The sequence below is a fragment of the Saccostrea cucullata genome, unplaced genomic scaffold, assembly GCF_032062105.1.
Source record: "Saccostrea cucullata isolate Sc308-1 unplaced genomic scaffold, CSIRO_AGI_Scuc_v1 ctg391, whole genome shotgun sequence".
Classification (NCBI taxonomy): domain Eukaryota; kingdom Metazoa; phylum Mollusca; class Bivalvia; order Ostreida; family Ostreidae; genus Saccostrea; species Saccostrea cuccullata.
This window is the reverse complement of record NW_026938695.1, coordinates 45087-72608: the sequence shown is the minus strand read 5'-3', so window position 1 is coordinate 72608 and position 27522 is coordinate 45087. Positions and strand designations below refer to the sequence as shown.

The window sequence follows — 27522 nt, the reverse complement described above, 5'->3', positions numbered from 1 at the left end:
ATTTTGAAGAGAAAACATTTGATGTAAATTGCCCTTTTCAAACAATGTTTGCTTCAATTCAGTTTGAAATAAGTTTTTGAAATGACTCCAAACTATAAATATACAGTTGAACTTGAGTATTTCGAATATCATGGATATGTCAAAGTTATTTTGAAGTCCCAACCACTTATTCTGTAAATATTTTACCCTTGGCCTTGCTTTCTTGATATCATCAAATACCTCAAAGTTTTTCCTCGGTCCCATCAAGTTCGAGAAGACAAGATTTTGACTGTATATCCTTTGATTTTTGTCATTGCATTAGTCTTTTTTGAAACAGGTAGTACAATCAAAAAAATAAAACTTGGTTTTATCAGCATAATAGTTGTACTTAGATATTGAGCCATTTCTTTGTGGTACAAAGATTTTAGGTAAATACATGAAACACATATTACTGTTTAATTAATTTCCTTGTAATACTAAAAAAGTGCTTTCAGTAATAGTTTGAATTACTTTATATCTGTTATTTATATTTCTGATTTTGTTATTATTCATAAGGTTTCACCAAACCTTGAAACAAGCCCTGCACACTATAACTTTTTTTCATATACATGTACTATATTCCTGTACACATGGGTACAGAACAAATATTGTTATTTTTTTTTTAGTTTGAAAATAAACACGTTGTTATTTGATTAATTGTTTAGTACAGTATGTATGCTAAAAAAGGCAAGGGTTTGCTGATGAAAGAAAATTTATTTCTGAGACATGTACATACGTTTGCAAGTATGCATTTGTATGCATGCATTATTTACAGTAAAGGAGATGTGTTAGGTGCCTATGAAGATTCAGTGATGAATATTTGTGTTTTCTGTACATGAGTTGATATTAACAGTTGTGTGTTTTTCTTTTAATTATGTTGTTGAGATATATTTGGTCCTTTTCTCATTTTTTTCAAAGGTTGTGGATCACATATAAATTTTTGCAAATATCACACCAAACTTCAAGACTTTTTTGTGTAGATGTTGATTTTTCAAGCATTTGTCCATCATCTTTTATTTAATTTGCTTTCTGAAGAGCATGTACATGACATTGTATCTATGCTAAAATGTAAATAATAACATGTCAAAGTATAAAAAAAAAAGTAGGGGATTAAATTCTTATAAACTTTGTGAAACATGATTAGAATTTATAAAGATTTAAGTGATATTAATAATTGTTTTCTATAAAACCAGGAAAGAAAATAATGAATAAAATTTATAATATATTTGATATACTGATAACGTAATATTTAAGGTATTGTATATAATTTACTTGACATGATTGTAAATTTCAAATTTCACAGGTAGGGAATAATTATATGTTAATTTGTTTAAAGTTGCTTTGAAAACCATTTATACACCTTGTAATAAATACATTTAGAACAAATTTGTTATATGACTGTATATATATACTTCTGAGATTGTTTTGTTTTTAATCACTGCATTGTTGAATGTTTGATGTAAGGACTGATTTTTTTAATTTTTAAAACTTGTGCAATTTTTAGCATGTTAAGTAAGAAAAAAACCCAAACATTATTAAAACTTGGTTTGCATTGATACCTGATTTTGAATACCAAAGGTATTTCCAAAGGACCCAGTTATCTTAAATTTATGCATTTTTCCCCTTAACATGTACCTCAAATCGTAGAATATCTGCATTTTTCAGCCCAGTTGAATTCACTGTAAATAGATTAGACTGCCGGGTATATTTTTAGCTCTTCTGAGCCAAAGGCTCAAAGAGCTAATGCTATGGCCATTTGTGCGGTGTGCGTCGTGCGGTGTGCGGTGTGCGTTAACTTTTTAGAATATGGGCCATAACTCAAGAACCCCTTGGCCAATCCGTGTCAAATTTGTCACAGGGTGTCCTTGGCCCAAGGGCTACCATTTATACTAAAATAAGGGTTGGGACCCTGAAACAAGGGGAGATAATCAGGAAAACAAAACCAAAAGTACTGGTTGCTAAAAAATCTTCTTCTCGAGAACCACCAGGCTGATTTTCACCAAATTTACATACAAGGATCAGGATATGTTGAAGATTAAAAATTGTTCAAGGCATGACCCTGGGGCAAAGGGCGTGGTCTCAAGGTCACTTTAAAGTTTACCTAAATTTACAATTAATAAAAATGTTCATATTTTGCTTACTATAAGGACTAGGATCATCAAATCTTGTAAGTTGATGCATCTTAGGACTTCACATCATGTTAACTCAAAAGTAGGTCACGGTGACCTACTTTTTAAATTTTGCTGGCATTTGTTTTCAAATTGATTTAAAGGCATATTTTGGATACTTTAAGGCCTATGATCATCAAACTTAGTCAGTTGATGCATCTTGGGTCCTTGAACAACGTCAACTTAAAAGTAGGTCACCATGACCTACTTTTTGAACTTTATGACTTATCCTTTTTAAAACATTTAATCCCATTATTTCAGGCACTGAAAGGGTTAGAATCATCAAATCTTGTAAGTTGCTGCATCATGGGACCTTAAAACATATTTAAGAAAAAGTAGGTCACTGTGACCTACTTTTAGAATTTTGCAGGCATTTGTTTTCAAATTGTTTAAAAGGCATATTTTGATTACCTTCAAACCTACGATCATCAAACTTGGTCAAGAGATGCATCTTGGGACCCTGAAAAATGTCGACCAAAATGTAGGTCACGGTGACCTACTTTTGACATTTTATGGCTATATTTAAGTATCTTAGGTATTTATTGGCTTAGAATCATCAAACTTTGTGAGTTGATGCATCTTGGGTTTTCGGAGAATGTCGACCAAAAAGTAGGTCACGGTGACCTACTTTTGACATTTTAGGGCTATATTTATGTATCTCCAGTACTTTTCGGCTTAGAATCATCAAACTTTGTCAGTTGATGCATCTTGGGTTTTCGGAGAATGTCGACCAAAAAGTAGGTCACGGTGACCTACTTTTGACATTTTATGGCTATATTTATGTATCTCTAGTACTTATTGGTTTAGAATCATCATACTTTGTCAGTTGATGCATCTTTAGTTTTCAGAGAATTTCAACCAAAAAGTAGGTCATAGTGACCTACTTCTGAATATCTCAGGTATTTATTGGCTTAGAATTATCAAACTTGGTCAGCAGATGCATCTTGGGACTCTAAAAAATGTCAATCAAAATGTAGGTCACAATGACCTACTTTCGACATTTTATAGCTATATTTAAGTATTCTCCGGTACTTATTGGCTTAGAATCATCAAACTTTGTCAGTTGATGCATCTTGGTTTTTTTTCAGAGAATGTTGACCTAAAAGTAGGTCACGGTGACCTACTTTTTGACATTTTATGGCTATATTTATGTATCTCTAGTACTTATCGATTTAGAATCATCATACTTTGTCAGTTGATGCATCTTTGGTTTTCGGAGAATGTCGACCTAAGAGTAGGTCATGGTGACCTACTTTTGAATATCTCAGGTATTTATTGGCTTAGAATTATCAAACTTGGTCAGCAGATGCATCTTGGGACTCTAAAAAATGTCAACCAAAATGTAGGTCACAATGACCTACTTTCGACATTGTATGGCTATATTTAAGTATCCCTGGTACTTATTGATTAAGAATCATCATACTTTGTCAGTTGATGCATCTTGAGTTTTCTGAGAATGTTGACTAAAGAGTAGGTCACAGTGACCTACTTTTGAATATCTCAGGTATTTATTGGCTTAGAATTATCAAACTTAGTCAGCAGATGCATCTTGGGACTCTGAAAAATGTTGACTAAAATGTAGGTCACGATGACCTACTTTCGACATTGTATGGCTATATTTAAGTATTTTAGGTATTTATTGGCTTAGAATAATCATACTTTGTCACTTGATGCATTTTGTGATTTCCAAGAATGTAGACCAAAAAGTAGTTCTAATTGGCTAAGAATCATCAAACTTTGTCAGGTGATGCAACTTGGGTCTTTAATAGGATACTTAGGGTTAGAGGCTTTAAATACAAGTGATAGGTTGTACAATTTATCAGAAGAGCGATTCAAGGCCCTTGGGCCTCTTGTTTATGAACAAACAACACTTTTCCTCAATTACTAATCATGTACATTTAAAAATTAAATAACTGTGTGTATGTCATGAGATTTCAATTTATTTCACACACAGACTCATTTCTAGACCTGAAACAATTGCTAATACATGTACACAATTTTTAAGAATATTAACTATCTTATCTTAATATAAAAGCTATCAGGGGATTTTTGCATGCTTATGCTTATTTCATGTAAAATTTGATGCAACATTGATTTCCTTTTTCTCCGAAAGGAACATGTAAATAAAGTGTTTACTTATATTTATCTGTTTTGGAATTTTTTTCTAAAAAGAAATTGGGGAACTGAAATACGGCTATTTTATTTTTATTATTTATCTAATTTTTAGCTCTGCTGGTCAGAGACCAGAAGAGCTTAATATGCGGTTGCAAGTCATCAGTCTGTCTGGAAACAATTTTTCAAAATATTAATCCTACAGTTTGGTCTGATTTCAATATAATTTGTCAAAAATTTAGACTACACTAAAATACATAATTCTATTGATCTGTTTTTAATTTCAATGAACGATGTTGTCATGATAACTAAAAATAGAAATTTCTGTGAAATACTTTCAAAATGCTACTCTTCCTACAGTTTTAGTCTGATCTCATTATAACTTGGAACACAAGTAGACTGCACTAAGAGACATAATTCTGTTTATTGGCTTTTATTTCGATGAGTGGTGTTGCTTGGGTTACTAAAATAGAAATTTGTGAAATAATTTCAAATTGCTACTCTTCCTACTGTTTTAGTCTGATTTCAGTATAACTTGGCTTACAAGTAGACTACGCTAAGATACAGATTTTTTTTTTATTGATTTCAATGAACGGTGTTCCCGTGGTTACTAAAAATAATATTTCTTGGATATAATTTCAAAATACTACATGTACACCTAATACAGTTTTAGTCTGATTATAATATAATGTGGCATGAAAGTTGACTACACTGAGATACATAATTGTCTTATTTTTTTTTTTTTTAAATTTTGATGAATGATGTTGCCATGGTAACTAAGAATAGGAAATTCTGTAAAATTCTATTAAATGTACTCCTACAGTTGTAGTCTTATTGCAGTCTTGCCACATTATGAGACTTATGAACAGATGATACAAACAATTTTTTCTTCGGAGGAGATTTAATATCATAGCACAGGTTTAGATAAGCAGATAATTCTTAGAATTTTTTTTCTCCTAAGAATTCGAAAATGAAATAGACTTGGAAAATATTAGTAAATACTTCAATGAAATTACAAATATGTACATTCAAGAATGCAAGATTACAGCTTCTTGAAACTGCGTTTAACTTCAAGGTCATGAGATCAAATATTTTAATTATAACTGGAAAGGTTTCGTCACAAGTAATGCTTATGTGAACAAGATATGATTATGAGACACTGTTGGCCAAAAATGACAGCCTACACCAATGGGTAAAGTTTCTTAAATGCAAGTTAATCACCAAGTTCAAGAGGTTAAAAAAATGTTGTCGAGGTTTCAGTACTGACATATATTGTGTTATTCGCTAAATTTGGCACCGCAAACTCAAAAAGAAATTTTGCAAAAAGAAACATTGGTTTACTTTTAAAGTCCATAATATTCATTCTTCGATATAAAGATTACAAAACTTCATTAAGCAAAAGCAAAAAAATCAATTAAAATAAAACAAATAGGAAGCAGAAAACACTGGCCTCTAATAATACGTACAGAGCTTAGATCAGGTGCCATGGAGGAGTAAGCATCCCCTGTTGACCGTTCCTGTCTCTTGTTATAATCAGGCAAATGGAGAAGTCAGAATGTGACTTACATGTAATGTAATTTGTATTTAGTGAACAAATCATTTATTAATTAACCATAGAATTTATTTGGCTTTAAGCGTGAGTGTTGAGCTAAAATATTTTTCTGCGAATTTAAAACGCAGTAACAACCATATCTTGAAGTATAATTTATACAGACTTATAATATTGTTTGTTTATCTAAAGTACCTTTAAGTATTTTAATTCATTTATGGATTCCACCAAGCGAAGGTAGCGATTGTAGTCGGTATATACTAAGTATTATTTAGAGAACTCGACTGGTTCTGTATCGTAGATACAAATTTGGGGGTGGACGAGTGCTTTAGCACGAGTCTCCACCCCCAAATTTGTATCTACGATACAGAACCTGTCGAGTTCTCTAAATGATTTGTGACACGATCAATCAAAAATTGCTCCGCCCACTTTATAACTTTGCAGCATCCAAACCGCTAGAGTTCTGTAGATGAGGCCCCGACGGGGAGTACGCATCCGCAGTATATATATATTTCCACGGAAAACGTAAAATTCGGTCAGATTAGTTTTGACAGTTTAACGGGGTAGACGTAATCGAGTGATAGTCAGTTTTAATGGTTAAATTGGAGGATTTAACCGTCATTGTTGTGATCTATTGTAGATGGAGATTTATCATAATATATTTCAGGGGTATTAAAATTCTGGTTTAACTGGATTTACGAAAACAGGATAATTTACAGAAAATTTTTCGATGTACTTTGATGTCACGGATTTTTATTTTCAAATTGAATTGCGACATTAAAAACGAAGTGAAAGAGACGTGTGGCTGTCGTCAGCGAGAAGGATTTTAAAAAATTAAAAACGCGGAAAAATGGACCTGAATGATTTTGCACGGGGAGAGTGGATGTTTTCCGTGAATTTTCCGTTTTGTTTGGATCTAAATTACGTACAGAGGATGTTTTCCGCTATTGAGAATTTTCCTTTTAGTTTGGATCGAAATTACGTGTAGATTCTGTGTGGAATGTTTTTAAAAAGTAATTGAGCAATTTTGACATTTTATATTCTCAGGAAAATACCGGCTATTTCCCCAAAATTTATAATAGGAAAACATCGGCATTTACTATTTGTACGTGCTTTTGCTAAATTGAATCAGATTTATTTTTAGACCGTGCTGTATTTTAGATACAGAATAGTTGGCAAATACAATACTGTATACAGGGCTAATACAGAACGGAAAGTAGCTCCGCCCACCACAGTCCCGTTCTGTATTGCTAATACAGAACAGTAAACTTCAAAGAAAAACACCGCTATCGTGTCACAATAACTATTTAGCAGTGAAGGGTATTTTCGTCACAGAATCTACTGTGAAAAAGGATCGGGGTTTTACATGTCTTCCGAAGAACTTGCGTCCGGACGTTTGAGATAGCATTTTCTTCGTGTATATCATGAGACATTTGAATATATATTAATGGATAATTCAAATGAAATGAATTTTATTATTTATTTTTCCGGTAAATGTTCTTCAACATAAAATCGCGTACGTGGTTGTGTAAAGGTTGATTAATATATATGCAAAAACATACAATTTGATATCCTGACGATATTCATCTTCTCTGATCAATTCAGAATAATTTCAAGTAACCATGTAGAACATTACTTAATTGCATTTTCATCAATCAATATATTGATCATGCATATTTGATACTTTCCTTAGACTTTAATTTTCTAAGATTAAAATCTCTAAGATATTTTTTTAGTTTTAAAAGCAAGAAACCAAGCGAAACTTGAATTTCTTAATCAGTTAGCAAAAGACGGGGAAAGATGTTTCATCGAGAATCGGTGATATCCCTAGTAATCACTGTTTCAGTTGTCATAGCAACCTTTCGGCAGCAGACTTTATTTTTGTCTGAATCTAAAAATATCACCGGATGTGATGTGTACTATGATCACATTTCAACGGTTCAGTTGTGTTTCCGGCATTGCTCTAAGAATCACGGAGTTTTATCCAGTAGCATGTGGCATTCAGCAACAAAAAGATGCGGTTGTTGTAAATGTGAGCCGATTGGTAATAATTATTTTGCTTCAACTCCTTGGAAAATATTAACGCCAGGTAAGTTTCTTGAAATCAAAGATTTATAATACTGTGAAATCACGAATTTTCCTGGGGGGTTTAATTTTCGTGGTTTTCAAGGTATGAAGAGACCCACGAATTTATGTCCGGCATGAAATTGCAATTTTACACATATTACTACTGGAGAGTTCTTCAACCACGAAATCCAATCCCTCTGAACCAACATATTTTCCTGAAACCACGAAAATTTGACACCTCGGAAATATGTTATTTTACAGTACTACGTGTAATAAAGCAAAGGTACATTTATCTGAAAAATCACATATAGGAACAACTTTTACAAATTAAGGTTCCTTTAATTAAAGCGTTGTTCTTGCTAATTCTTCACTGATTTGTAGAGTTGTGTTTCAAAGGCTACAGTTACTTCTCTCACAATGGCACGGGCTCCTGCTTCCGATTCGTGTCGGAGCCAAAAAATTACAGTACGGCTCTTCTGGACTGTGTAAAGGATGGGGGACATCTTGTCAGGATATCCTCCCCAGGAAAAAATCAACTGTTCATAAAATATCTTGGTAAGTAAATATACATGTACTTGTATTTGTATAAAGGGGAGAATTTTAAAAGTATCATTCCTTATGCACTTACATGTATCATGTACATGTACACATAGATAATTGAAATACATGTAAATTAATACAAATATTCAACGGGAATCATAAATATTTTGTAAGAAGTTAATAAGTTTAACTACATGTATATATAGATATTATTGGTAATTTGTTAATACACCGAACATCCCAATTTTAATTCACGAAGTTAATTTTAAATTCAAAGACTGCAATGACTGTAATGTTTCGCCTCGAGGAATATTTATATTTTTCTGGTGAATGACAAATCATATTCAACACCCAAGGAGTCCATAGTTGTGTAGTAGTCTTGAAAGTTCAGAGTCCATCTAATGAATGCAAATCAGGAGCAGAGTAAACACGGACCTCTAGAAGTTGAGAGGTAGGATCAGGATCCATCAAAGAGGGAACATCCCCTGAAAACTGGTCACACCAGCCATTTCCTCCTTGAAATGATAAGGAAATAAAAGAAATATCCATAGACAATTCAATTTGTACCTAATGGTCGTACAATAAGAATGAAAACGTCCAACAGCATTTGAGTTAATAATCAAAACTATTTGCTGACAAGGTCAGTGTATCAATTAACCTAAAAATCTTTAAACAAGATTGTTCCTTTGAATCCTTTTTCTTGTTTCATCAACTTGTTCGTCAATAACATGTTTCGTTGTAGAAACTGCTCGACTCGTATGTAAAACATACTATCGAATCAACTGAGAGTTATAAACCGAATACACAGGTGATAAGGGTATATTGCTGCATAAGTAGGGGAAATTGATGAATGAAAAATTGAAGTCAATGCGTTTATTAAAAAGCTTCTTGTTAGATAATATAAAAATGATTTTATATAGATATCCAGTGCAATTCACCTTCAAGCGTATGGATTGAGGGAAAACTTCTGCCTAACAACTGTACCTGGGTTTTCGAAGATAAAACAGTTATAACCTATGAGAACTGGAAATACAACAAGCATTGTACTTATCCCGAAGAAACACGAAAAAGAGCGGAAGCGAAGGACGGATATAAATGGTTCGACAATAATGGTACCAAAATGATGTCCTACCTATGTGAGGCAGAAGTAGCTGATTGAGCGTTAGGCTGAAAATTATTAAAAGAGATTTTGAAAGATTTCCACTTTATTTTGGTTATCCCACGTCTAGTACTGCAGGGGTATATGGTTTTCATTGGTCGTGATTGACATTTGTAAGACTAATTACTATTGTTCATCTTTTCATCTCCTTTAATAATAAAACTCATTATAGTTTCATAACTTAGGAATTTTGTGTATAACATATGCTTAAGATATAATACAGAGCGTTAATATATTTTTAGATAGAAAAAACAAGATGTGTTTGTGAAACACTATGCGCCCAGCATCAACAAATATCGAAAAAGCTATTTTTAGCATATAGGTCACAGTCAGATCACAAGGTCATTGACCTTGGTGTTGTTTGAAAGAACTTAATTAGTGGAGTATGCATACTAAATATGAAGTCCCTATCTGCTATGGTTCAAAAGTTATGGCAAAAAGAGGAAAAAGCTATTTTTAGCATATAGGTCACAGTCAAGGTCACAAGGTCATTGACCTTGATGTCATTTGAAAGAACTTTATTAGTGGAGTATGAATATCAAATTTGAAGTCCCTATCTCTTATGGTTCAAAAGTTATGGCAAACAGTTGAAAAAGCTATTTTTAGCATATAGGTCACAGTCAAGGTCACAAGGTCATTGACCTTGATGTCATTTGAAAGAACTTTATTAGTGGAGTATGCATACCAAATATGAAGTCTCTATCTCTCATGGTTCAAAAGTTTTGGCGAAGGTTAAAGTTGACAACAGACAGAAAGACAAACAGACAAACAGATAAACAGACAAACAGACAGGACAAAAACAATATACGCCCCGGATCTATCGATCCGGGCGCATAAAAATTACCAAGACATACGTTACGGTTGAAATAATTGCTATTTAGATATATACGTATTTTCTTGTGATATCTTTATAACTGAACTGACTAAATTTATAATATGAAAGATTCATGTGTCTGGTTTTTGAATTCCTAGATCACAAACTTACGCAAAGTCTACCATGCATAAGTAGCCAAAAAATAATTATCATAGCGGAGATGTCTACATTCGTTCTGTCAAATTACTTATACTTAAATCTATAGCTATAGAGTGGCCCGTATGGCGCATTTTTTATTAAAGCATTGACTTAAAGAATAAGTTAAGAGGCGTTGAACATGACATCGCGAATCCAACAGGATGTAAAGACCAGTCCTTCGGATGAGACTGTGTAAACAGAAGCCCTGTGCTGTAGAAGGTGTTGGCAGAAAAATATCCTTCACTCCTCAATAATGAGAAGAAGGTGTTGGCAGAAAAAATATCCTTCACTCCTCAAAAATGAGTAGAAGATGTTGGCAGAAAAATATCCTTCACTCCTCAAAAATAAGTAGGTGTTGGCAGAAAAATATCCTTCACTCCTCAATAATGAGAAGAAGGTGTTGGCAGAAAAATATTCTTCACTCCTCAATAATGAGAAGAAGGTGTTGGCAGAAAAATATCCTTCACTCCTCAAAAATGAGTAGGCATTGGCAGAAAAATATCATTCACTCCTCAAAAATGAGTAGATAATGGCAGAAAAATATCCTTCACTCCTCAAAAATGAGAAGGTGTTGGCAGAAATCCTTTACTTCTCAAAAATGAGAAGAAGGTGTTGGAAGAAAGATATCCTTCACTCCTCAAAAATGAGAAGGTGTTGGCAGAAAAAATGTACTTCATTCCTTAAAAGTGATTACATGCCTTAATCTGCAGCACTTCAACGACAGGTGTTTGCGTCTTCTCAATAAGAGAACGACTTCTTGAGGGGACTTAGCAAAACCACATCACTAACTATTTATGAATTCTATGTTCATTTCACAAAAACAAAAAAAAAGCCCCATTTTTTTTAAATGAGGAAAGAAATAATGAAATAAAATATACTTTGCATTATATGCATTTTTTTCAACTTAGTGTCAAGATTATGGTTTTTAGTTTAATATTTTTTTTTTTAAAAAAAGACCCTAATCTAAGTAATATTACAATAGCATTTTAACTATATATTTTTTATTTTACGATTTCAATCGTCATTGCGAATACTGTAAGTATTTCATACAGAAGAAAATTCACATGGTGTTTATAGATTTTTTAACAGAAAACATATATTTTAGGACCAAAACAATCAATGACATAATTATGATAAAAATAAATATTATTAATTTCATTATTTCATTAACAATATGACATTTTCACTCATCATCAATTACTTAGTATTTGCCCTGATTGTCATTCATTCTTTACTTAGGATATATAACGCGATCTTCATTTTCAATCAGATCGTATCCCAGGTATCTAGAGGTCAGACATTTCCTGTTGCAGTGTTTGCTGACCACCACCAAACACAGAACGACGAACCCGAAGACGAACACCACCAGGAACGCCACCAAGGTGGTATACGTGGTGTAGTTTATAATAAAGACGTGTTCTTCGGAACTGTTTCCTAGCTCAGGTTTGTCACTATTGGTTGAACTATCAATTGCTAAAATAGTGAAAAAGGTTCAAAAGAATCCGTATATAATGGGTATAATTAAAAAAAAACATGAGAAAACTAGTGCTAATTGTAACGGGGACCGTTACAGATATTCCCCAAACGCTCCCCAACTCCCTTTTATAGTCATATTCCCTGTAAGCGTAATTAAATAAGACAAACTTTATGCATTTGAGACTTTAACAACGTTTACCCAGAAGTGTACTATGTTCATTCAAATTTTATCATTGCACACTTGCGCATGTTAATGCATGTGCGTAATGACCATATCATATTCTCTACACAATCTATATGTTTTAATATGCTAAATATTAAAGTATTTAATCCAAAAGTATAAAAAAAAAACGCTCATTCAAGTGTATTTTTGATTTTACCCATTTCACGTGCACGCACGTGCATACATGAACATGGTGACCATACCTTCTTGTAGAAGTCCATTACATCTATCTATGTTCTAAATCCCACCCCGTTTGGTTGAAAACCAAGGGAGTTATAGCTGTTTAAAGTATCAGCCAATCAGATTGTAGCGCACGTACACGCACGTGTATGTATGTGCATGGTGACCATACCTTCTTATAGAAGTCCATTATATGTATCTTTGTTCCAAATCCCAACCTGATTGATTGAAAACCAAGGGAGTTATAGCTGTTTTAAGTTTCAGCCAATCAGATTGCAGCATTAGTACACGCACGTGCATGCATGTGCATGGTGACCATACTTTTTTGTAGAAGTCCATTATATATATCTATGTTCCAAATCCCATTCTGTTTGGTTGAAAACCAAGGGAGTTATAGCTATTTAAAATTTCAGCCAATCAGATTGCAGCGCACGTGCATGCACGTGATTTCATGATAATTGTTATATGTCATTTTGTAGGATATCTTAATACATTTCTATGTTCAAAATTTCAAAGGATTTCGTCAAAAAACAAGAAAGATATTGAGACTTTAGTTTCAGCCAATCAGAGCGTAGCGCACGTGCATGCGCGTGAGATCTTGCCATATTGACTGCGTCATTTTGTTTATACTACTTATACATTCTTACATTATGAGTTTCAAAACATTTCATCAAAAAATAGAAAAGTTACGGCAATATACATTATATTGGTCATTCACGTGTTGCACGTGCGCGCTCTTGCAAGCACGTGCGCGCAAAATGACCTTCGTTCCGCAAATCTACATAACATGTCTACTGACCCTAAAAACATTTCACCTTAGTTGGATGTGTAGTTTACGAGATCATTCGCGGACAAAAAAGTGCCCAGGAAGAAGAAAAATAATAATAACTAGATACGATCTCGTTGTGAACAACGAGTGGGTCTTCCGTTCGATTCTTGATGAGATGAGATAAGATTTTGAATGAGATTTTCTCTCTAAAGTATTGATTTTCCATAATCTGTACAAAGACATTGAACAATAAAGACTTCAAAAATCGACTTTTGGCCCCTCACGGCCCCTAATATTAGGGATCAGCCCTTTTTCTTCAAAACATTTTAAAACTCTTAGGATTATGAACACTTTTTGTTCAACAACTATTCAGAGATTCTTTTTCGTTTTTGAGTTATTCGCAAAAGAAATATTAAGGGACCAGCCCTTCAACTCCCTAATAAGGACGTTTAGCAAAAAATGAAAGGTTGCATATTGTTCAGAACATGATTTTGAACATCTTTTGTTCAACATTACTTGTCAAAATATTTCTCACTTTCGAGATACAAAGCATCAAAGATTTAGCCTTCTGGCCCCTTGTGGCCCCTTATTATGTAATGTACGACTTTAAAATCATAATTTACAGTTGTAGATAGTTAAAATTAACATTTTTGCTTCATTGATGTATAACAAATTCTTGACTGTTAAAGAGTTATCGAAAAAAGACTTTTAGCCCCTTTTGGTCCCTAATTTGAGCACCCAGCCCCTTTTCCTGGATTTCATTTTAAAGCTTTTAAGATTTTGAATACTTTTTGTTCAACAACTATTCAGAGATTCTTTTTTGTTTTCGAGTTATTTGCAAAAGAAATATTAAGGGGCCAACCTTTCAACTCCCTAATGGGGACGTTTAGCAAAAAATGAAAGGTTGCATATTGTTTAGAACATGATTTTGAACATCTTTTGTTCAATATTACTTGTCAAAATATTTCTCACTTTCGAGATATAAAGCGTCAAAGATTTAGCCTTCTGGCCCCTTGTGGCCCCTTATTATGTAATATACGATATTAAAATCCAAATATGCAGTTGTAGATTGTTAAAATAAACATTTTTGCTTCAGTAATGTATAACAAAATATTGACTGTTAAAGAGTTATCGAAAAAAGACTTTAAGCCCCTCTTGGCCCCTAATTTGAGTGTCCAGCCCCTTTTTCTGGATATCATCTTGAAGCTCTTACAATTTTGAACACTTTTTGTTCAACAACTATTCAGAGATTCTTTTTCGTTTTCGAGTTATTTGCAAAAGAAAGATTAAGGGGCCAACCCTTCAACTCCCTAATGGGGACGTTTAGCAAAAAATGAAAGGTTGCATATTGTTCAGAACATGATTTTGAACATTTTTTGTTCAATATTACTTGTCAAAATATTTCTCACTTTCGAGATATAAAGCGTCAAAGATCTAGCCTTCTGGCCCCTTGTGGCCCCTTATTATGTAATATACGATATTAAAATCCAAATATGCAGTTGTAGATTGTTAAAATAAACATTTTTGCTTCAGTAATGTATAACAAAATATTGACTATTAAAGAGTTATCGAAAAAAGACTTTAAGCCCCTCTTGGCCCCTAATTTGAGTGTCCAGCCCCTTTTTCTGGATATCATCTTGAAGCTCTTACAATTTTGAACACTTTTTGTTCAACAACTATTCAGAGATTCTTTTTCGTTTTCGAGTTATTTGCAAAAGAAAGATTAAGGGGCCAACCCTTCAACTCCCTAATGGGGACGTTTAGCAAAAAATGAAAGGTTGCATATTGTTCAGAACATGATTTTGAACATCTTTTGTTCAACATTACTTGTCAAAATATTTCTCACTTTCGAGATATAAAGCGTCAAAGATTTAGCCTTCTGGCCCCTTGTGGCCCCTTATTATGTAATGTACGACTTTAAAATTATAATAGACAGTTGTAGATAGTTAAAATAAACATTTTTGCTTCATTAATGTATAACAAATTCTTGACTGTTAAAGAGTTATCGAAAAAATACTTTTAGCCCCTTATGGCCCCTTATTTGAGCACCCAGCCCCTTTTCCTGGATTTCATTTTAAAGCTTTTAAGATTTTAAATACTTTTTGTTCAACAACTATTCAGAGATTCTTTTTTGTTTTCGAGTTATTTGCAAAAGAAATATTAAGGGGCCAACCCTTCAACTCCCTAATGGGGACGTTTAGCAAAAAATGAAAGGTTGCATATTGTTCAGAACATGATTTTGAACATCTTTTGTTCAATATTACTTGTCAAAATATTTCTCACTTTCGAGATATAAAGCGTCAAAGATCTAGCCTTCTGGCCCCTTGTGGCCCCTTATTATGTAATATACGATATTAAAATCCAAATATGCAGTTGTAGATTGTTAAAATAAACATTTTTGCTTCAGTAATGTATAACAAAATATTGACTGTTAAAGAGTTATCGAAAAAAGACTTTAAGCCCCTCTTGGCCCCTAATTTGAGTGTCCAGCCCCTTTTTCTGGATATCATCTTGAAGCTCTTACAATTTTGAACACTTTTTGTTCAACAACTATTCAGAGATTCTTTTTCGTTTTCGAGTTATTTGCAAAAGAAAGATTAAGGGGCCAACCCTTCAACTCCCTAATGGGGACGTTTAGCAAAAAATGAAAGGTTGCATATTGTTCAGAACATGATTTTGAACATCTTTTGTTCAACATTACTTGTCAAAATATTTCTCACTTTCGAGATATAAAGCGTCAAAGATTTATCATTCTGGCCCCTTGTGACCCCTAATTATGTACCATACTATATTAAAATCATAATATACAGTTGTAGATTGTTGAGATAAACATTTTTGCTTCATTAATGTATAACAAAATATTGACTATAAAATAGTTATCGAAAAAATACTTTTAGCCCCTTTTGGTCCTTAATTTGATGAGTCAGCACTTTTTTTACGAAATCATATGAAAGATCTTGTCATTCGGCACAAATATTGTTCAGTATGTTCTTACAAAATATTTATACTTTAAAAGATATGATGCAAAATGTTTCCAAAAATCACTCGTGATTCGTGTCCTAAATTTTGACCCCTACCGAGCTTCCATACTAGGTACTTCCGGAAACTACCCAAAACTCCCAGTAACATGGGGACATGTCCTCTATCATCACTGAAAATTTCAGCGCTCTAGCTCAAGTCGTTTCTGAGATCAATGACGGACAAGAAGGTCCGCTGAATTTTAATAAAAGGGCGATAACTCTAGACCGGAAGTGATTTTTAAAAAGTCCAAAAAATGGTATAAACTTCAGATGATCCTACATCAACCCTGAAAATTTGAAGCAAATCCATCGAGCCATCTCTGAGAAATCTTCTGCACAAAATTTGTGCAGAGAAAAAGAATAATAATAAGAAAATTGAAAAAGAAACATAAGAATAATAGAAGGGTCTTCCGCTGGAGACGGAAGACCCTAATAAGAAACAGAGTAAAAACAATATGTTCCCCAACTTCGTTTGGGGAACATAATAAGGGAGTGAGAGGTATCTCTGAGTATTACATTGGTTGAGTTACCTGGTAGTTGCAGGAATTTGCTGCCGGGTCGCATATTTTTCTCGGAGTCTGTGTGAACTTGGAAGTTCGGACATTTCGGAAATCCGGGAGGAGGCTTCGGCATTTCCTCTGGCTCACCAACTTGTAGAACGACCGCCATTCCAATAGTCTGGTGGTTATCAATGTGACAATGGATAAACCAGAATCCTGAAAATATTTTAATATAAAATACAGCAAAGTCTGAACAATCACGTCCATGGTACACGTATTGGTATTTGTATCATATGAAGCAAATAAGGTACCTGGATTTTCCGTCTTGAGTCGTAGAACAACGTAACCTTTACCAGGCACCACAACTGTGTCTTTCTGGGGCGGATCCTTAATATTTATACCCGGAACATTACCAAATTTCCAGCTCGAATTCCGCCATTTTGCCTTACTGTAGTCACGTGAATACTTTATGTCATGGTTCGTTTCTACCATTAGTCCCGTGGTTTCGTTAATAACTGGATATCCATATTTTAGTACATGGAAACGGTTTCCATGGAGATGAATTGGATGAAAAGTTCCCAGTACAGCTAAAATTACAAGTACATGTAAGTACAAGTTTCTCAAATTGTGACATCTACACGAATTTACACATATTGAATACTAGTATAACATCTACTCCAGCTACATTTTCATTGCAAATTTTGAAAAGTGACGAATAATAGTTTCCCGCTAATAATATTTTCGCATATCACGTGACCTACCCTCCGCCAGTAAGACAATTTGTGTGGTTTTCTTGGAAGCCAGTTTGACTACGTGAGTACAACAGCAGAATTCCCCACAGCTGTCCATGTGTTCGTTGTCACAAACAATGTTCTTGTCTTTCACAATGTCTGGATAAATCTTCAAGTAAAGTGGTTTACTATATAATAGTAATTAAAATAATATTTTTTCTGCATTTCAATCTGGTATCACACATAGTTTTGGACTAGCTTACAATCTGCATGATCTGGTCGTGAATAAGAGTATTCAGAAAAATTGTAACAGCTTTTAATTTGCTTCTAAAATTTTTGTATATGCAATAATGGACAAGTTTATTACTTTATGAGGGTTTGGGTGGAAACACGGCCTTTGGATCGCTTTAGTCCGATTTCAACTTTTTTTGAAAGCGATCTAAACGCCTGTAGGGGGAAACATCAAATATTGTTTGAGTACATGTGAATTGCTTTCTGGCTGTACTTTAACACTAACTGTGCATGTCTTAAGCATTTCATATATAAGCAAAATAACTTGCAGTAGAAAATTTGTACCACACCTGCAGAGGAACAGGAGGGTGTTTGTAGTGAATTGAATTTACTGCAGGACGAACACGCTTCACTTTAGTCCCTAAAAACAGATAAATGTTATTTTATTGTCTTTAAAAATTAATACTTTAAACTGCATTTTCAGAAAGCCAAAAAGAACCGGAAACTGACATGTAAAATGTTTGACGCTTGTTAAGAAAAGAAAAAAAAATATCTGTACCTATAGGATTAAAGTTTAGAAAAATCTCTTGGAAATCATCACGTGAGCTGGGTTCTGGTACAGGTGTCTCTTCAATACTTCGCTGTGTAGCCCTTAGATCCGCCACTGACAGACACTTGGTGTTCGGTTCTCTTATAGCCATTGCAACTGGACTAAAAAAAATTGTATCATTACATGTAGTATTAAAGGACGCCTTCTTTCAAAGCTGAATCAGTGGTATCAACTGAAGTACTAACAATACATTTTTCAATAGATCTTTTTTATGATAAATTGCTGACAATTTTAAGGAAATATAATGCTTATCATAAAAGTGAAGTTAATTGCTAATTGCTTTGGTCATTAAAATCTGTTTGCGAAAAATAGCACGTGATCGTATGACAAGCGGCATATACCTTGAAATATACCATTTTCATAAACAAACTGATTTATAAGATAATTTATGATATATTTCTTTCTTTTTTCTGTTGTTGTTTTTAGTACCTCCAATGACAGTTTGACATTACACAAGGTTCCTCTCTCAAACACTCCCTCTCTTCGGATTCAGGTAATTTATCGTCCGCTTCTTGGTAGTGGAGCTGCGCAAAGCTTATGTTTGGTTTCACTGGATTCTAATGAAAGTGTACCAAATTTTAAAAGCCCATGAAAATTGAATTTCACTCCCAACGAATTAAAATGATTTCTCTGTTGAAAATCATAATTTGATTCATTTTAAACACTCATTCAAATTATCATATAAATCATTTTTTTTTTTATTAAAAACCACGGTCACTCACAAAGTGGGCATCCATGACGTCTGTTGTTTCTATTCGTATCCAGTAATTATCTGGAGTAGAATTTGCATACAGAATGACGTCATAACTTTCTCCTCCATTAATTATAAGGAAGTCGACCCAGACGGGAGCTATCTCTGCACCATCCGTGCCTACCAGCAGAAGTTTGTGCTGTGCGCAAAAAATACTTTAATAACCTTTGCAAACAAATTGTGAATGGGCTATTGATAACAAACTTCGTTCTACCTGAAACTGGAATCGTGACCAGACGACATTAAACTTACGGATTAAAAGATTTTTTTTACAAGCACTTTGCATGAATTTCATCTTTTGAATGCTTTAATTTTGACTGCTTGGTAAAAATCAAGGAAACAATATCGAAAATACAAGGATTTTTTTTTTGGGGGGGGGGCATATTTAAAAAAAAAATGGAGACGGCTACATTATTGCAGCTAGAATTTCATAACTTTGGAAAAGGGCTAAGCATTTCTTATAACTTCTTCAACTGTAAAAATGTACTTGTAGAAACACAAACGGGGTCTTTCGACTGCTTTCAATCAATCGCTCATCAAGCACATCAATAACAACATGAACAATGTTATGTCCTGTTAAACAAGGGTTTACAATAGAAGATATCATATTAGCTTACAAACAATAAGGGAATTCAATGAGGGAAATCAAAGCATTATTTCTCTTTCAAAGGAGTTTAAAAATGTACATCAAACGTCCTTAGAACTTACACTGATGAGTTAAATTTCCGACCATTCTTTACTTACAGAGAACTGAGAAATAATTAATGATATATTAAAACTTATGTAAGTGTGAACCTTGTCAATGGAGATTTTGTATTCCCCCGACAGAGCTGAGTTTATCAGCCGGAATCGTGTGTAGCTATCAGAAGTGACGTTGAAGACTTCTAATGGGAGGGCTCGCTGCTGATCAGAGCTGTCACTTGAAACTAAAATGTACTTACAAGTAAATGTAAATTGTATTGCTGACCTATAAACTTTAGATGTTATATGTATACCTTTGATTTTTAGCACTTTTTTTAAAATATGAAAAATTAAAAGATTACAAACATTATAATATATAATATTATTTAATTTCTCTAAATACATGTACGATAAACTTGAAGTTTTATTCAAATTACAGTTTTGTATAAACTTGATTTGTATATTTGCATTACTATGCCAAATTAATTATGAAAAAATAAAATTTAAATTAGATATTTTTAATATATCCATCCCTTAATCAAACCAAAATTATAAGTCTCCTATTAAAAGTATTTAACAGTTTATAAGTCATGTAAGATGTTATTCAAGTCCGTAGGAATCCGAATCTCCAAAACATATTAAGGAGAAAAACAGTTAACGTACAGTACTTAGTTTTCCCGTTGACCAGGGTGTTGGTGTAAGGCATCGTCATACTAGAGTGAGAACCGTCATAGCTAAGCTTGGCTTCTAAACACTTGTCTTTATCCATGTTCTTCACAAACCGTAGACTATATCAAGATAGAGGTTTTAGATACACTGGCATCTGATTTTTAAGCATGTGGACAGTAAATTGGAAGCTCTAATGCATATGAGTTTTATCTTTTTCTGGCACACTGGTTCTAATGAGCCAGTGATTTTTTTTTTAATAGTTTTTTTTACAATTATATCCCTTTGAAATATGATGTCAATGTGGTCCTTCATTGCACAAATTAAATTTCCTTCACAATAACCATAGACCTAAAACTCTAGGTCTATGCAATAATCTATGGATACTCTGAGCAAACTTGCTCAAAAATGGTTCTAAATTAGTGGGTATGGAGAAGAAGATGAAATTGTAAAAAGTTTAGGACAATGACGATAATCACAGACAATGGACAAATTTGATCAGAAAAGCTCAACTGAGCCTTCAGTTCGAGCTAATAAACACTTATGAATGATGTTGTACTTACGTTTGCATGTACCATTCCTCGTACAAGACCATCTGCACGTCGCTTTCTGGAAAGCTCCAGTCTTGGAACATGAATACAACGTCTTTGTCAGTTTTTGGAATATCTGTTCTCTAACACAATTAAACAAATGTTTATGATATGGGATCGGAACATTTAAAGTGTACGGTGCTTTTACCTTGAAAAAGTTCACGTTCATGTAGACGTACATGTATATACTGCAGAATATATATTTATTTTGTTGAATTAATTCCTCTTTTCTTGGTTTGCTAAGAACTACGGCATTATAGATATAGAATTTCTTTAAAATGAATTTTTTAGATATAAAATTTTACAAAGAAATATATATGAAGATGACAAACAGTATTCAGCAGTACAAATCAGGAAAAGAGCAACCACGGAAATACGAGAGGAAGCTGGTGCCATAGAGGCTTGATCACACACGCCTTAAAAACATTAGTAAATTCAGTGTGTAAATAATGAACTAACAATTAGCATGAAAAACGACAGTCACACTTGACTCAACGATAAATTGTATTTTCTGACAAGGGCATTGTATCGACCAAAAAACTTGCAAATTGAAGCATTCCGATATCATTGATTCATCAACTTATTTGCAAATAGTTTTTAGAAATTGTCTATATGTAGAGCATATTCTTGCGTATCTTAGCAACTGGGAAAAATAAACCCATATACAGGTGATGAGTATATATAGCTACATAAGTAAGGAAAATTGATGACTGAAGAGCTGAATTGGCATAAAAATCTGACATAAAATGAAAAAAACTGGAATCAAAAACCTATATATATACATGATATACCTCCTTTTCTTTTCGAGGAAGTACGATAAAGGCACCTGCAAGTCCTGAGGACCTCATTGTCCCGTGATGAGCGTGATACCAATGGGTTCCTCGGGGACTGGCTGTAAAGCTTATAAATATTCAAACATTGGATTGTATTTTTGAATCATAATTTGCATTGAAAAAAAATGAATGTTAAAAGATAAATGTACATTCAAAACAGTCTGCATAATCATAGCTGCAGAATTGTACATAGCGTTATCGTGGTTTTTTTTTTTTATATTAGTCTTTGACCCATAACGCTACAGTTCTGCAGCAAGCATAATCTATAATAATCGTACGTTTTTGCAGAGCAACACAAGCTGATGACATTTATAAATTACTCACAGGTATGTAAACGTCTGTCCCGGAAGTATCGGACATTGTGTTACCATGGAAACACCGTCCATCCAAACAGAGCCATTTTGAGATAGTCCATGCCAGTGGAGCGTCAAAGCTTCATTCACTAAGTCATTGTGGACATGAATTCTCACCTATATAGAAAAACTTCATACAGATATATCCCATCTACCTAATCAATACATTGGGCTCATACATGTATCGGGTGCGACCGATAAACAGGGGATGTTTACTCCTCCTCGGCATCCGATCCCACTTCTTGAATTTTCAGGGGTCTTTGGTTTACATTGTATGCCTTTGGGCACTTCAAAGATTCATATTTTTATAGATTTTTTGAGATAATATTCACTGTTACTCTCGGTTTTTTCATTCACTTAAACTTGAATTATGATTTTTCAACTAATTGCTGTAAATTTTACAATATACATGTTATATATATGCATATTTATGATATACAGCGAACAATATTTGATATTTGATTTAATTTTAAACTAAGATCATTCCCTTATATATTTTTACTATTAAAAAAAACTTTTGAAAAAATATATCATTGAACAGCATGTGGAACACCCTTACTACAAATCAAAAAACCTTTACACCTCTCGTCACTCGAAAAGCATTTAAAAACATGTTCTCTGAATGCATTTTGTTTTTCAGTAACCCAATGAAATAATTCCTATGTCCCAGTTTCTTCTAGTTTTTCAGTTGTGAAACTTAATAGAATGTTGGAAAAAGAGATTTACCCCATTTTCTAACGTCATTACAAACTCTTAATTCTTTATTAGGTTTTCTACGTGAAATGGAAGTTATCCATGAAATCTAATTTCAAATTAAAGCAATTTTCTCTATACATGTTATTAATATGCAAAATGGAAATTGTCACAATAACTTAATGACCTTTTCAAATGTTCTTTAAAAGAATATACGTGTACCATGCTATTGACTTACTCTTTGATTTTCATACACAGTGAGTGTTGGTGCGGGAAACTGGTTGTTTATGGCGAACATAAATCTGTAGTTACCATCAGCAGTTATCACCTCCTTCATTTCTAACAATCAAATAATTCACAATCAAATCGACGGGCAAAATAAAAAAGAAGGAAAAAGAAAAGTCTTACAAAGTTGTGTTAAATTACCATTCTTTAAAGTTTTCTTGTATTTTCTGCATTAAATTATTAAACGTATACATTTTGAAAATGAAATTTAAAAAAAAAGACTTTTTATGTAAACAAAACAGTGTTAAGACAGAATTTTGATATTCATTAACATCTGAATTAAAATATCTCAATCAAATGGTCACCTAGTTTTTCTCTTATATTCATTTTTCAAGTCTTCTCAACAAGTGACACTTGCGACTTGAAATGCAACTTTAAAATAAGATTTATAAACCTATTGAATATAGATGTCGTACGTACGATAAAATACCGAGATTACTTATTGACATGTTCTCTTACCAAAGACATGAACTGTATGTCTGCTTTCTAATGACATACAGACCTAGCCTACCTTCTGAGGACTTTGAAACCTTCTGATGACTTGAACTCCCTTCTTACCTTCTGATGATTTCGACTACCTTCCTACCTTCTGATGACTTGGACTCCTTGCCTACCTTCTGATGACTTGGACTCCTTGCCTACCTTCTGACGACTTGGACTCATTGCCTACCTTCTGATGACTTGGACTCATTGCCTACCTTCTGACGACTTGGACTCATTGCCTACCTTCTGACGACTTGGACTCATTGCCTACCTTCTGATGACTTGGACTCATTGCCTACCTTCTGATGACTTGGACACTCTGCCTACCTTCTGATGACTCATTGCCTACCTTCTGATGACATGGACTCTCCGCCTACCTTCTGATGACATGGACACTCCGCCTACCTTCTGATGACATGGACACTCTGCCTACCTTCTGATGACAGTGACACTCTGCCTACCTTCTGATGACATGGACACTTAGCCTATCTTCTGATGACATGGACACTTAGCCTATCTTCTGATGACATGGACACTTAGCCTATCTTCTGATGACATGGACACTGCCTACCTTCTGATGACATGGACACTGCCTACTTTCTGATGACATGGACACTGCCTACTTTCTGATGACATGGACACTGCCTACTTTCTGATGACATGGACACTCTGCCTACCTTCTGATGACATGGACACTGCCTACTTTCTGATGACATGGACACTGCCTACCTTCTGATGACATGGACACTGCCTACTTTCTGATGACATGGACACTGCCTACCTTCTGATGACATGGACACTCTCTACCTTTCGATGACATGGACACTCTGCCTACCTTCTGATGACATGGACACTCTCTACCTTTCGATGACATGGACACTCTGCCTACCTTCTGATGACATGGAAACTCTGCCTACCTTTTGAGAACATAGACTCCCTGCCTACCTTCTGATGACATGGACACTCTACCTAGCTTCTGAGAACATAGACTCCCTGCATGTCTACCTTCTGAGGACATAGACACTCTGCCTACCTTCTGATGACATGGACACTTAGCCTACCTTCTGATGACATGGACACTCTGCCTACCTTCTGATGACATGGACACTCTGCCTACCTTCTGAGGACATGGACACTTAGCCTACCTTCTGATGACATGGACACTCTGTCTGTCTTCTGAGAACATAAAATCAAAGTCTGCCCTCTTAGCACATACACACCTAGCCTTCCTTCTGTGGAAGTAAAAATCTTCAAACCTACGTCTGATAACATCTATAGATTATTTAGCCTGCATTTTGTAGACTTAGACTTCTAACCTACCTTCTGAAGGCTGCACCAATCGTAACTTCACATACCTTCTGAATGTAGTTACTTGTAATTGGTTTCGGGCATCTTGACTGAACCTACATGTAGCTTCTGAAGCCATCAAAAGTCAACCTATACCTTCTGTAGGCATCAAAAGTCAACCTATACCTTCTGTAGGCATCAAACTCAACTTATACCTTCTGGAGGCATCTAAAGTCAATCTATACCTTCTGTAGGCATCTAAAGTCAACCTACCTTCTGGAGGCATCTAAAGTCAATCTATACCTTCTGAAGGCATCAATGTCAACCTACCTTCTGAGGACATAGGTGATTCGTCACAAGAATGCATCATTTCTTCATTTTCATTTGAGCTTTTCCTGATAAACATTCCATTTTTGTAGAGAACTGGATTGCCTTCGTTAATGGTCCAATTATAAGAAACCATGGTCATTATGTAGTTCACGTGTAAGTCAAAGGTACATTCCTTCGCTGACTCGGGACAGCTGGGGGTCACATCGTGTTCAAAAGCCGAATCAACCCCCCGGCAGTTAAAAATAATGTATAGGGAAAAATATATGAGAAGCTGACTGTAAATGCTCATGCTGGCAAAAATCTACAATGATTTGGCCGAGAGGGTTTTTTTCTTATATTTATGGTGTATAAAAAATGATCAAAGAAACATTCTGAAAGGGCAGGATTTTTTTCCGATGATATGAAGTATGTGCAAAGATCAACAGAAAAGAAAGTCAGTTTGATGTACAGCAAATAACAAAGACGTTTTATCTCGTATCTTCATTAAATCTGTAATTATAATTCTTCAATTGTTAATTCTTCTTCGTATTCTAAAACGTCTTTTTACACACATTATCTTTCTTTAATGTTGTGAATGAAAAGGATAAATTATGAATATCTTGATTACTGTATCTATTGTTATATTCTATAGCTAGCTTTAAAAAATATATATAGAAAGAAAGAAAAAAAGAACAAACAAATTCAAAGACTGGTGGTTCCCTGCTTTCGTTGTTTTACTGGATGGTATGGCATATCGGTGTTGTAGAGTAGGATTTTCCCCAGAGTCAGTTTTCCTCCCGGAAATCGTATTCTAGAGTAGGATTTCCCCTCGAGGGGAAATCTCATTCTAGAGCCAAATTTCCCCGGCCCTCTTTCTTTCTCAGAGTAGGACCCCCCCCCCCCTTCTTATAGAGTCAATATAAACCACAGCCGCAATATTTTTGTATAAAAAATTAACGACATACTGATTTTTAAATGGTAAATGAGTGTTTTCCTGCTCATGTAGTAAGAATTTTTTGAGTATAAATTTCAAATCATGGAGTCTCAACCCAGATCTTTAGGTTTTGTTTTTTTTCAAGAAATACACATGTCAATATCCTCAGATTCGATGTTCGATGGCTCAACGTCTTTCGATAAGAAAAAAATATTGCGGAAAATCCTTAAAACTTGAAAATGTCGTAATTCCATAAACAATTATTGAAGCGGAATAAAATGCAAACTCGAACTTTAACTCATCAAGAGTTAGACACACCTCATCAATATCTTTAAACATTTAGAAAAAAGTGCGGAAAACCATTTGGGACTTTGGGGACATTACAAAGGCCTTGCAATACGTGACACTTAAAAGTCACTGCTTGGGTCAGAAATTGTACTTGCGGGGTCATGAAAAGGCATTCAAAGGCTGAAAAGACTTGATCTGCATTTAATAGATCTAATGAACCAATGAGAAAAACTGCATTTAATAGATCTAATGAACCAATGAGAAAAACTGCAATAGATTTAATGAACCGATGTCAGAGAAAAACTGCAAAAGATCTAATGAACCGATGTCAGAGAAACCAGACATTTTATGGGAAATATTTATCATGTTTTAATTATACTATCATCTGATTTGCAAGTTAATGTTCTATGAGGAAAACATCACACCCTTTGCAAATCTAAATTACAGCAAAGGTTTCAGAAATCTGTATACATAATTTAGAGCTTACATACATGAACAAATTCACAAAAGTAATGCATGTTCTTACTTCATGTACACGTTACAGTATCAGTCAGGTTTGTGATTTTTGTGGAGAATTTTTCAAACAGGAACCCAATCGGCAAGAGCATAGAAGAATTTATGAAGAGGAATCCCAATTACGTGCACTTTTTGTGCAATGAAATTTAAAAGTCAAAGGCAAAATTTTATTCAACAGCATTTAAAACTGGATTTTGTCAACATAATTAATTCAATGATCTGTCAAAGAAAAATTTCGAGACCATGCAGACTGTCTGACAGACACATTGTGAAGTAGTGCATCACATATTTTTTCGTATTCTTCGTATTTTTTTTTTGTTGTTGTTATTTTTCCAATATGATAAAGAATTATTCTTGAAATATGTCTTTTTTAGTTTTTATCATTATCAGTATATTTTATATACCAGTATTCAAATTTACCCAACCCAAGGATACTCTGTGCCAAGTTTGGTTGAAATTGACCCACTTATTTTGGAGAAGAAGACAAA

The 27522-nt window shown here is 34.0% G+C and overlaps 2 protein-coding genes and 1 long non-coding RNA gene across 3 annotated transcripts; 1 reads left to right on the top strand and 2 right to left on the bottom strand.

Moving 5' to 3' along the window:
• Nucleotides 1-2516: 2516 nt before the first annotated feature.
• Nucleotides 2517-4062, bottom strand: LOC134250987 (uncharacterized). The gene is made up of 2 exons (XR_009988638.1): nt 3307-4062; nt 2517-2938 (listed from the first exon to the last, which is right to left on the bottom strand). It is a non-coding gene; the product is annotated as an uncharacterized LOC134250987 (long non-coding RNA).
• A 3584-nt stretch (nt 4063-7646) lies between these two features.
• On the top strand, nt 7647-9743 carry LOC134250968 (uncharacterized). The gene is made up of 3 exons (XM_062733334.1): nt 7647-7936; nt 8296-8469; nt 9375-9743. Exons 1-3 carry the CDS (start codon nt 7648-7650, stop codon nt 9611-9613), a joined length of 702 nt encoding a protein of 233 aa, XP_062589318.1. The 5' UTR covers nt 7647; the 3' UTR covers nt 9614-9743.
• Nucleotides 9744-11856: 2113 nt separating this feature from the next.
• On the bottom strand, nt 11857-25596 carry LOC134250964 (uncharacterized). Its single transcript, XM_062733326.1, has 15 exons — nt 25318-25596; nt 23171-23271; nt 22211-22356; nt 21845-21953; nt 21027-21136; nt 20461-20585; nt 19912-20042; nt 19088-19255; nt 18795-18922; nt 18315-18466; nt 18106-18176; nt 17555-17693; nt 17105-17380; nt 16824-17009; nt 11857-12098 (listed from the first exon to the last, which is right to left on the bottom strand). Exons 1-15 carry the CDS (start codon nt 25454-25456, stop codon nt 11857-11859), a joined length of 2223 nt encoding a protein of 740 aa, XP_062589310.1. The 5' UTR covers nt 25457-25596.
• Between the last annotated feature and the right edge of the window lie 1926 nt (nt 25597-27522).